The sequence below is a fragment of the Strigops habroptila genome, chromosome 11 (assembly GCF_004027225.2).
Source record: "Strigops habroptila isolate Jane chromosome 11, bStrHab1.2.pri, whole genome shotgun sequence".
Taxonomy (NCBI): Eukaryota; Metazoa; Chordata; class Aves; order Psittaciformes; family Psittacidae; genus Strigops; species Strigops habroptila.
Window position 1 is genome coordinate 29,808,722 of NC_046360.1, and position 12,216 is coordinate 29,820,937.

General features: G+C 44.4%; 1 protein-coding gene across 1 annotated transcript in view; it reads left to right on the forward strand.

Moving 5' to 3' along the window:
- Positions 1–264: 264 nt before the first annotated feature.
- PDZRN3 (PDZ domain containing ring finger 3) overlaps positions 265–12,216 on the forward strand; it is a 143,446-nt gene continuing 131,494 nt past the window's right edge. The window contains exons 1-3 of the mRNA XM_030500299.1: positions 265–1,376; positions 7,338–7,424; positions 8,577–8,684. Coding sequence (XP_030356159.1) covers positions 660–1,376; positions 7,338–7,424; positions 8,577–8,684 — 912 coding nt within the window. The 5' untranslated portion in view covers positions 265–659. The remainder of the gene's footprint in view (positions 1,377–7,337; positions 7,425–8,576; positions 8,685–12,216) is intronic.

Genomic DNA, 12,216 nt, shown 5'->3' on the forward strand with positions numbered 1-12,216 from the left:
TCTCCCGGCAGCCCGAGCACTCCTGGAGTGTCCTGGAGCGGAGCCTCCTCCTCCTCCTCCCGCCCCTTCAGAGTCCCCGCTTCGGCGTGACCCGGCCGCGCCGCCCCACACCCCTCCCGAGCACCCCGCTGTCCCCGGCTGCGCGGTACACGAGCGGACAGACTACGCTCCTCCTTCCTCACCTCACACCCGGCCCTCCTCCTCCTCACCCACCGCCCGCCCTCCCCTCGGCTTCCCGCTCCCCTCCTCTCCCCCCGGGCCCGGCCGGGAGGACTCGCGTCCCCTCAGGCACGCCCCGTGCCCGGGGCTCCCGGTTACCTGCCACCGCAGCCAGAGGCCGGGGGTGACAGGCCGGAGCCCAGCCCGCTCCCCGCCCTCTTCTCCCCCTTGTCCCTCACAGGGGGACCCCCAGGGTGGGCGGGGCCGGGCCGGGGCGGGCGGCAGCGCTGTGCGCAGGGGCGGCGGGGAGAGCAGCCCGCGGCGGCGGCGGGGCCGGGCGGAGAGCCGGGCTCCTTCCCGCGGTACCCCGCGGATACTTATTTATTACTGTTTGCGCCTTCTCCCGTCCCGGGTCCGCACTTGGGTTACTTTGGTTGGGCTTTTTTTATTATTCTTTTCTTTTTCTCTTTTCCGCTTGTTTTTGGCGAAGCGGAAGGAGGATGGGGTTCGAGCTGGATCGCTTCAGCGGGGACGTGGATCCCGACTTCAAATGCAACCTGTGCAACAAAGTTCTGGAGGACCCGCTGACCACCCCCTGCGGCCACGTCTTCTGCGCCGGCTGCGTGCTGCCCTGGGTGGTGCAGCAGGGCAGCTGCCCCGTCAACTGCCAGCGCATCTCCACCAAGGAGCTCAACCACGTCCTGCCGCTCAAGAGCCTCATCCTCAAGCTGGACATCAAGTGCGACAACCACGCGCGGGGCTGCGAGGCGGTGGTGCCGCTCCAGCACTTGGGCGAGCACGCCGAGACCTGCGACTTCTCCCCGGCCAAGTGCCGCAACCGCGGCTGCCGCCAGGTGCTCAACCTCCGCGACGTGGAGGCGCACATGCGGGAGCGCTGCGAGGCGCGGCCCGCCGGCCTCTGCGACCAGGGCTGCGGCTTGATGCTCACCCACGGCGAGCGCCGGGCCGGCGGGCACGGCTGCCTGCGCGCCCTGCGAGCCCACGGAGCCGCGCTGCAGGCGCGGGCGGCGGCGCTGGAGAAGGCGCTGAAGAAGGAGGCGCTGCGCGCCGGCAAGCGGGAGCAGTCGCTCCTGTCGCGACTGGCGGCGGCGCAGCTGGAGCTGCAGGTGACGGCGCTGCGATACCAGAAGCGCTTTACGCAGTACAGCGCCCGCCTCGACGCCCTGGCCCGCGCCCGCGCCGCCTCGCCCGGCAAGGTAAGGGGGGGCCCGCGGGAAGGTTCCCCACTCGCAGGGCGAGCACCTCGGGGCGCCTCCCGGCGTGTGTCCCTAAGGAAGAGAGGCTCCACGGCGCTCTCGGCCCCGAGAGGGGTGACCGGAACCCGCTGTCGGTGCGCGGGAGAGGTGCCGAGGAGCCGCCCGGCCCCGCGCCCTTAAACGTCTGTGTGGGGTGTAGTAGCCGAAATGTACCGGTTTCCATATGTGTATGTTTGCTAATGTGACCATCATCACTATCTGGACCCCAGATGGCAGCTCACACATCAAAATACATCTTTTCACGGTATTACTCTTGGGTTTTTTTGTCTTGGTTCTCTCCCCGAAGAAAACTTTGAACAGCAAAAATGGAATTTCCAGGGCTGGAAATGGTATTAAACCAGAAATAGACTCCCAAGAGTAACACAAAGCAGAGTGAATTGGAAGAGGCTGTTGTGACCCAATGATTTCCAGACCCCTAGCTCACCTCGCATCCCACAATACGGCTTCCTACAAAATGCAGTGTTTAGGATTAACCATTAGGCAGCTCAGACACCTTGCCAGCAGCTGTTTCATGATCTGAAGCCATCATCTTTGTAACATCCGTGTCCAAATACAAGACCTCAGCTGCATACTTGAATGGGTTTTTTCCAGAGTAGCACTGGGTCCTTTAAAAGCTCAGTTTAGGAGCTTTTATTTAGCCCCTCAGAATGAGACCATTTGTAAAATGACCAGAATCAAAAGCCAGAGCTACAACAATCCCTATGTTTTAATTGGAATGAGGCTCCCCAGCGAGGGAAGCCCTAGAAGCCAATTATCTTCTAAATGAAGACATTCAGAGTCCTTCCCGTGACCTGGAATGTGCTACCACAGACACAGCAGTATTTAACTGGTCAAAACTGTCAAACATCTGTAGTCACACCTTTGGTAATGTTAAGACTCTAGAAGCTGTGTAAAGGAAACAAAACTTCGTGTTAGAGTCTCTTCTTTTTCCCTTGTTTTTGTTTTCAAAAATTCAGGGCAAAACAACCCATCATGTTTTGCTAACTCAAACCAGAAAGAGTATTTCAGTACTGAATGTAGTGGTTCCACTTCTGGCAATCTGGACGTAGTGCTAGTTAAAATCTTAGTAAAGCTGTTCAAAGAAACGAGGGGTTCACGTTCATGTCAGTTGTGAACCCTGCTTCTCCTGCAGCCCCTGTACTTCACAATGGCATGCTGCAGAGCCTTCTGCTCCCGCAGCTTAGCACGCAGCTGCCTCTGCTCCCTCTCGCATTGCCGCTGATAGGAAAGCCTTACAAACAGCCCTGCTGTCGGAAATATCTCACTAGACCTCGACCTCCTCGTCTCTGATCTGCTCCTAAACAGCACACGTTTATTCCCACACTTCCCCACCTTCGTTTCTTTGTGGCTGGTGTTGATAATGCTGGTTTTGCATTATTTAGCTCTCTAAAGCGTAGTGAGCTGCTATTAGCCTGAAAGGTACTACTTCCAATAGTTGTAAATGTGCACGGCACAGTTTGCAGCAATACTTTTTATCAAATGTATGGATACAGCTGGCTGAGACAACTGTGCTCGTTTTCAGCCCTATTACAAAAGCCTGTTATGCAGTTTTCTGAAGCAGCGCCGAATCTGAAGAAAGCTGGAAGGTGTCATGTCACCACAGACTTGTGGTCTAGTGGTCAATCAATTACATGTCTTTCACAGCATTTTGGGCAACTTTCCAATACCAACAGCTCTGCTCTGCCCAGCTCCCAAAGAAGTACAATCAGGAAACTTGCATCTTTGTGCACTAAAGAGGTTTTTATAAAAGCAGCATGGTAATCACCTAGTGCAGGGGATGCTTTCCCAATTTGGGGTTGTGGCATGCTTCCAACTTTGGGGTTATTTTCTAGCATGGACTCTGCACTGCGCGGTGCAGATTGTAACACTCGGCAGGGCATGCATACTTGCCCAAGGATTAGGTCCCTGAATACATGGATTACACATATGGTAATGTGGAATAACTAATGTCAATTTCAATTTCAGAAGCAATTGCGTATTCAAAGCAGGCAGCACCTTTGCTACCATTAATTATGATCATTATTCATATCTCATGAATTTTGTTACACGATGTGATGGTTCAGGCTGTGTTAAAACTCAAGTACATCTAGCAGTAACAAACTGGGTTTGTAGGTTAGGTGTGATTGCAAAACTTACTGTAGGATGTTCTGGCTCCTCAGCAGATGAAGAAAAAGGATTGTGTGACTTCCCTGCCTGGTGGTTGCTTGTTACTACAGATGTAGAACCAATCTAGAATAAAACAGATGACATTGTTCAAAACAGGAGAAACACCCACATATAGTTCTGTTCAAATGCTTGGTTAAAGGCAAAATACAGTGTTGAGGGACAGTAGGCCATTCATGAAAGACCCAAATATATGGTCTTTTGGGTGAGACAGACTTTTTCAGCAGCTTTGGGGACCCAGGTCTGGGTTTGCCTTAGCATAGACTTCCCTTGTGATACGAGTTGAAGCACACAGCTGTCCTGTGCTTCAATCCCCATTTCTGAAGTAAGTTTTCTAGCACTGCCAGAACTGTATTGAGAGAAAATATACATAAAATATGTATTTTATACACAGTGTAAATATCTCACAGCTTTGTAAGTCCCTTAAACAGACAGATGTGCCTCAAGTGACTCCAGTTGTGTTTTCCATTTGTCTCCTTTGCCACTGAGGGAGGACTTTAACTTCACTGTGTATTTACTGGATATCTGATCTGTGCTTATTCCACAAGCCAAATCTGAAGACTTATTCAGAGAGTGACTATTTATTCCTTAGTGAGGTGAGGTTTATTGTGGACAAGCTTCAGGAGGGAGTGGTAGGGAAGGTGGTGTGTCTTACTCGAAATTAGTATTTCCTTTGATCAGACACGTCAGTCCTGAAACATCAAAGTCTAAATAGTCAAGAAAAACCTCATGCTAGTCAAACAATGCTTAATCCTTGCCGAAACATACCACTGTTCACACCTATTGATAAGCTGATCTGGTCGTTCCTTTATGTACACAGCCGTCAAAGTCCTTTGGGAAGAAAAGTCAGGGAGGATCGGAAGCAGTTCTCAGTGCTAGCTGCAGCCACCAGTGGAAGCCCTTCTGCTGCCCTGACAACCAAAAGCAGGGCTGAACTTTCAGTAAATGTATCAGACATACAGGGACCAGTTTACGATGTGGTATTTAGGACCTCTGGTTTAATACCTCTGTGGAAGTAGTAACAAGTTTTAATTCTATAAAAGCCAGATGAAGTTCTCTGTAACAAGATGATATTTTTCTCTCAGACTACCCCCAAGCAGGATCCACTGGGCTCGTGCTGGCAGCCCTTTTGCTGGTAAATGAGGAGGTGAAGTGCCTCCTGTAATGATGACAGACCTTCTTAGCCCCAGCACTACCAAAGAAATTAGAGATTTCCAATATCTAAAGGGAAAGGCAGTCTATTAGCTCCACATTACTCATCTGGGAAGTACAGTAATTTCAAGAATTATGTGTAAGAGTTCTGTTCAGCTGTGGGAATACAACATGCCAGCAACCATCAGGTCTGCTGCCGAAGCAGATGACGGGGCAGGGCTGGATGCTGGCCACTGCATTTCCACAGTTACCTCACTGTTTAATGATTGTTTCGCTGGAACGCGAGACATGTTAGAGGGGAAAAGAAAGGCAGAGCCCTGGAAAAACCATTTGCATCGTGGCCTCCTCATGAAGCGAAGGAGGTTGTTAAAGAAATTATTAAGACTCAAGATATAAATCTGCAAAAGTAACCAAGTGTTAAAGCAATGTGCTGCTGCCTCCCTGGTGCTGGAGCAGTTCAGCACAGGCAGGGGGATTAGTGCTCTGCAGTGGCACATGTGCTCTATGACATGACTGCTGCCGCCAGGAAGATGGAGACAGTGCACAGATCCATCTGAACTGGCTGGAAAGTTTCTTTAAAACCCTCGTGGATGTTTTTCAGGACTACCCTCTAAAAGCTGCTTTAGTTTCCCACACACACACAACTTCTGACTCGTTCAAACCCACCTGCTTTAATACGTGTTCTGCTAGGTATAAAAAGCATCATATCATAGTCATGTAGTTTTAATGAAAACATGCAACTTGTATTACTGAAAGTGTCTTGAGAGCAATGTTATAACTGTTTCTTGATTGTTCTATTTGATTTGCCTTCTTAAGGCATAATAGGGGATGCACACAGTGGCAATAGCATGTCCTTGTCTTTCAAATCCTGAATCATCAGGCCCTGAAAGTGGTCTCACAGGACTGGAAATTTGTTCCTTGAAATCCTGTCTGAGGTCTGGGTCTGAAGACTTGTAGGGAAATGGCCTTTATTTCATTTTTCGATCTACTTCTGGGTACCCAATTCTTACTGATGTCAACTATAGGCAAATTCAAATAAAATCAGTCGGACTTCATTCATGTTTCTCTCTATCAGGTCCAAGTCTATTTATTACCCAACCTGCAGGAAAGATAGTGATCATAAACTGACATGAAAACTGTAAACCAGGTTTCCAGGTGGACTATGCTGTGCAGCTCCCTGTGGTGGGGCTCTGAGCATGCGGTCGGTGGAGCTCTGCCAGTTTACACTGGCAGGGAAGTGGGCTTTGTTACCATCCGAAATCTGTAGGAGTAATTCAGTAATCCAGGATTACTTTGACATTTTTTATGAGTTTAATAGACATTAATATGTGATTGACAACTTCAAATTGACATGTTAGAAGAAAAATGCACAAACTAAAACCATCTGCATCGAATTACAATGTAACTGTTGTAATTTTTGTCATTAATTGGTTATGAAAACCAGACTTGTAAGATAACTTCCTCAGACTTTTTTGTGTTCATAACTTTTTCACCCTTTGGATAAAACAAAGAAAAAGATCTTGGAGGAAGCAAGGTTTGTATGTATCCGTAGATGCACAACATACCCTGTAGTTGTTATTGAGATGGCTTTTTGTAGCGTTCTGCTGTTGTGTCTTGTATAGTTTTGTAGTGTTGTGCTGTAAAGAACAGCTACTTGATTGCGATTATAGTTAGTACATTGTGAGGATTTAGTTGTCTTTAACAGTACACATCCTTTCTGTCTTAGTGAAGGTTAACAGGCTTAAGTAACATCACTGTGTCATAAAGGACATTTTGTGTGAGTTTGTAGTTAGGAACAGGCTGAGGTAAGAGGACAGGATAATAGCACGTTTGCACAAGTCCTCTGAATACTATAGGTCCATCCAATCTATCTTTGTTGTACATTTTTTGTCCAGTCAGAACCGTTCACTGCAGAATTTCACATTTTAGGGAACTAACATAAAGATTTTCAATGATGGAGAATTTCTGGTTTGCTACTATTAAAATTCCAAAGGAAAAAACCTCTTCATGGCAGGCGCTGCGAATAGCAATTGGCACTACAGGCCTTTTGCAGAATTTGTAGCAGTTTTGGTTAATGCTGTTTTCTAAAACTCCGCAGGGAATTTCAGTTGTATAACACTATGTTTGATACTGTTTAAGCAATGCCATGTAGTGAGCACTAGAGAGAAGCAACATAAAAATGCAGTCCTAAGATTCAGTCACCCTCCAGCATTGGAAAAGTCAAGAATTTGACTACTGGAAACGTGGAGTATTTTACATAACACATCACATATGACTAGGTCAAGTAGTTGCAGGAACCAGTATTACCCATAAAACTCTTCTGTTGCTGTTAAGTGTCTCGCTGTAGATCTCAATAAAACATACACATAAATCTTAGAGGGTGGGTTTCAGAGAGAAGCGCTGCTGGAGAACAGTGGGGTGGCTGGGAGCTGCTGACTTTGCTCCTGCAAGGTTGTTCTGAATGTTCTTCTCTAAACTACATGGGGAAACATACAAGAAATCAACCCAACAAACCTGGGTAGAAGTTTTAGCTGTCCTGTCTACCAAAGCACACATGTTTTGAATATGTTTATCTGTTCTTTGTAGGGTGAAGAAACTAAAGCACTGACTCTCATCCTTCATCGTGACTCTGGCTCTCTTGGATTTAATATTATTGGTGGCCGACCGTGCGTGGTATGTTAATTGTTAAAATATGTTTGCCCTTTCCAGTTGGGAAAAGCATGTAGGTCAACACTGAGAGGAAAAATGCTACTGACAAGCATTTGGTTCTCTTGGGATTCCTTCAGAGCAGATCTTGTATTCAGATTTGTATCGGATGTCTATTAACTACACTGTCTTTTCTCTCACAATGTGTGGATTCTTGCACATCATCACAGTGACACTAACATTGGTGCAGCATCACTCCCAAAATGATGAAACCCGTGGTATCTCTTTCTCAGACCATTACTGCTTTGAAGGTGTTGCATGAGTTCAGGGCCCACAGCTTTAGGCCCTTTACAGGTCATTAAGAAAACGTTATTTGCTCTCCTTTGCACCAGAGATTAAGCAGCCCTCTGTGCAGGTGAAGGGATGTAACTGAAACAACCTACTTTTGAATTCTATGATTTCAACAGATGTTTCCTGCACCATACACTCACTAATGTATTTTTTCTGGATGCTTGTTGGCTGGAGCTCCTGCATATGACTTTAATTAGATCAAGGAATGGATTATACCTTGTCCTAGTAATTTAGAAAGTATTCAGAACTACTTCTTGGCCGCTTGGAAATCTGACATTAATCATGATTTATTCCTAGTGAATTCACTTGAAAGTTATTCTTTATTTATAGTTAAGAGTTTTTCAGTTTTCTGAAACATTGTCTGCACTGGTAGAAGCTGGTGACACAAAATACAGGAGTATGAAAGTATCTCACTAGGTATTTTCATATATGTTGCTTTTCATGGCTTTATTTTTAAGCCTCCAGAGGAAAAGCTGTGCAACTAAAACCAAAAATGCACTGTTGTCTATGTTTGCTGTGCAAGCAGGCTGCCATCTCACTGGATTTTACATTAAGAATAATTGTAATGACAAGTACTACTGAGCTGGCCTAAGTGAGAGGAAAACCATTATCATGCAACTAATGTAGCTAATGGAAGTCCATTCCTGGTTGTTTACGCTTTCAAAATGGGAGTATCAGGTGTTCTCATTAGCACCAAGTAATTCCATATAAAAACATAAGTATTTCTTTCAAATCACATGCACTGTTGTGACATGGACAGGTTTTAGCTGAGGGCAAATTAGAGTTAGTTCAAGGTACAATGATATATTTTTCTTCTCATCCTTCAAGGACAATCAAGATGGTTCATCTAGCGAAGGAATTTTTGTATCAAAAATAGTTGACACGGGGCCTGCAGCTAAGGAAGGAGGGCTACAGATTCATGACAGGATTATAGAGGTATGTGAATACACTGTCTTTTAATAGTGCAAGTTCCATCGCAGGTCTTCAAATGGCATGATGTTTAGTGTGGGTTTAGGAGAAATGTACCGTGGTAAACACTGTCTAGAAGACACGTCTGTTAAAATATGCTTGACTTGATTCAGTGCTGACCTTCATGGCTTTAGGTATAGTTCTTACCTAAATATAGAAACCAGATTATGGATGGTATGTGCATGTCCTGACTTTGAGGAGCTAGCATCTATCTGGTATGCCGTAGATATTTCTCTTTAAAGCTATTGGAAACTTCTAAGTTATTTAGTTAAAACCATATGTGAAATATCTGTGGTGTAAACCAGGATTTTATTTTTCTTGGTATTTAAGACCAAGGTTTGAACAGCTAGAAAACATTGTGCTCTGCATTTTCTGTATGGTTTATTACAAACCTGTCTGAACTCCCTAGATGTTGTTTTGTAAGTTCTCGCATTGCTCATATTGCAGTCTGAATTTCTTCTCATTTTGCCAAAGTCTTGACCTCAATAAAAAGTCCTTCCTGTGAAAGAGATGGTTGCTTGAAATGTTTCTCGCAGTTTGCAGTGAGTAGATTTCTTTTTGGGGGGAAGAGAGAGACAAAAAGGTTTGTTTTAGTGAAACAAAAGGCAGCTGATTGTGAGTCAGTTCCCATTGTTTAGCATTTTACAGTTAAGAAAAAGTATTTTTCACTGTCTTATTTTTGTAAGCTGGAGAAACTTTAAGAGTCTATTGTTCAAAAAGATAAGTGCGGTGTTTGTTGCCAAGGATATCATGGAACAGCCAGTTTCTCTAAGTAATGGAATTCCATTGCTCTTATGTTTTGCAAATGAGCAATAAACAGCTGTTAAGGATTTTCTGTTGGCAGGGGACAGTGTGTATTTGCTATTTTCTGTACTATTACGGTAAATTGTATTCACAATTTAGTAAGAATATAAAATAATAATGAAGTTTCTTCATATGGGAAAGAATGGAGCCACAGTAGCAGAACTATGAAAAGATAAGAAGCTGAGCTGTGAAATGATCCAGAGTTGCTTAAACTTTTTATATGATGTAACATAACTGGGAAAAGGTCTGGACAATTTTGTGAGAACGGTGCAGTTTTGTTTGAACTGAACATTTTCCCATAAGCATGCATTTCCACAAAGCATATTTGAAAAGCTGACATCCGTTTCTGAAGTGGTACATAGTCACATAAACCAAACAACTTCATGAAAACCAAAACTTTGGCAAATCAAATACTCCAAAGTTAGGAAATGTCCTGGTCTCTCTCTGCAAGCTTGGTTCAGTCTCCTTGAGTGTAGGCACTGTGGCTCATACGGCATTGGTCTGTAGAAGTCACCCTCACTAACGGCACAGGGCAGCTAACTTCCATGGGCTCTGCAGCGTCTGCTCGCTGGTGCAAGGGACCTCGCTCCTTACTGCTTTTACTTGGTCTTTTCCCCCCACTTTTTTTACTCCCTCCTTACTGCTCCATTTCTCCACAAGTTTAGCATTTGGCAACGTTAGCACAGGCCAGACTAAGCGACTAAATACCATGATGCTGGATGCTGCGTGTTTGTGCGCGGTCCTCTCTACAGTTCACATTACATTTTCATGTAAGAGGAAACCCCAGAATGAAGACACTAGAGCAATTAGTTGTACTTATAACACACCAAGGGTAGCAGCAAACCGTGTGTTGACAACTCTTGCTGTGCTGACCACAAACTCATTTTCATATTCACTCTTCTAACCTCTAAATATATACGTAAGAGTGATGAAAATTTGGCACATAGTTTGCCAAGAGTTGACTTTGGGTGCCTCCACATCAGCATCTGAGTTTGGATTAGGCGTGTCCTGTTGAAGCAAGTCTCTGAATGGTGCCCAGCTAATGCAGTTCGATTCCCATTGGAGTAATGGGAATGTAATCCCCAATCACACTCACTGGGTTTTTTTTCCAGATAAAATGAACTCATTTAATGCAGCCCAGCCACTGCAGGCATCCAGTTCACAGAACTACACTTGAGTGCTCTAATACAGAGCCCTCAAAATAAGTGCAGTGTGGACATCAGCTCCTGAAAGCAACTGTTTTGTTCCGTATTCTGTGCGATTTATATTTAGTGCGCTATGTCTAACCCTAGTCTGGGTTAAGGAAGAAAGGGGACACCTCCTGCATCAAGACATCTGAGTGAGCTTTATCATGCTAATATGCAGTTATCTTAGGTACTTGAAATATCCTGTAGGTTATCTAGATGGGAATGAGGTAACATCCAGTGACAGTGTCCTTCTAGAGGCAGATTTTGTTAATAACCTTTATGCTGCCAAAGTTTCGATTTGGCAGTTTGGCTGAAAAATCAGTTACAGATTTAGCTGTAACTGGCAGGACACAGCTGGAGAATTCAGATGGAACTTGGCTTAGAGTTGAGCATTGTAGCAGGTCACATTTGCTTTCAAAAGCATGAAATATGGTAAAGAAGGTAACTGTCTAGAACTGAATTTTGCTACCTATCTAGAGCTGCTTTGACTTGTTCATTCAATGCTAAGGTTTTATGTATCACTAGCAGGATTTTAAGTACTCTTTCAAAGAATACATTCCAATATAAGCTGCTGAGCATAACATCTCCCAAATTAATTCCAGCATCCATCACAGAGAATTTACAATGAAGTAAAACATGAATTATTTGATTTCCTTTTGGAAAATGTTTCTTTGCTGTGGGCCTTCTGGTGGATGTGTTTTGGAGCACATACAAAAGAGCATCATTTCTCATTTTCAGAATTGTCACAACATTTCTAATTACCAAGCAGGGATCAGGCAGTGTAAAATACAGACACACACATACAGTAATATTTATAGCTGCTAGCAAATGCATTATTATATTCATATTTACTTGCGAACTCTATCCCCTGACAAATGGATGCAGAGATAAACTTTGAATTATGTCAGAGATAATTTTTAAACATATTTTCCTTATAGGGTTTGGATTTCCTGTTCTACATGTTTTAGAAGGTTAAATGTAAAGTTAATCAGGTTTAAGAATTGTCTTGAAGTTTCTGTAAAAAGAGTTTTTTAGCCCTTTGTATATCTCTGACTTAAGTAATGCCACGGTGAAGTACATGTTTCTACTGCTAAATGACATACATTAAGATGAATGTTGCATGGTCTGTGCTACTCAGGCTTCAAAGCAGCATGTAGCACTAATAGAGAGAAATAGCCTTTTTCCCTTGTATTTTGTTTCACAGAATCTGTTAAATAATAATGATATTCAGCGTTTCCATGGGACTATGAAGATCATGTTATGGCTGTTAACTGCTTAATAATTCCCCCTTACTGATTAATACTACTATCCAGACTTTCCAAATGGGAGATCTGAGGTATCCAGAGAAATAGCTTCTGGACATTCTTGTCAGGTTAGGGTTGAAGACTTGGATCTTGGATCTGTTTGTAACTGTTCTGTGTAAACCAGTGCTTCTTACCTATAGCTGTTTTCAGATCTTTCACAATTACTTTAGAAGTGAGGAAGTAATGATATAATGAGATTTGCTC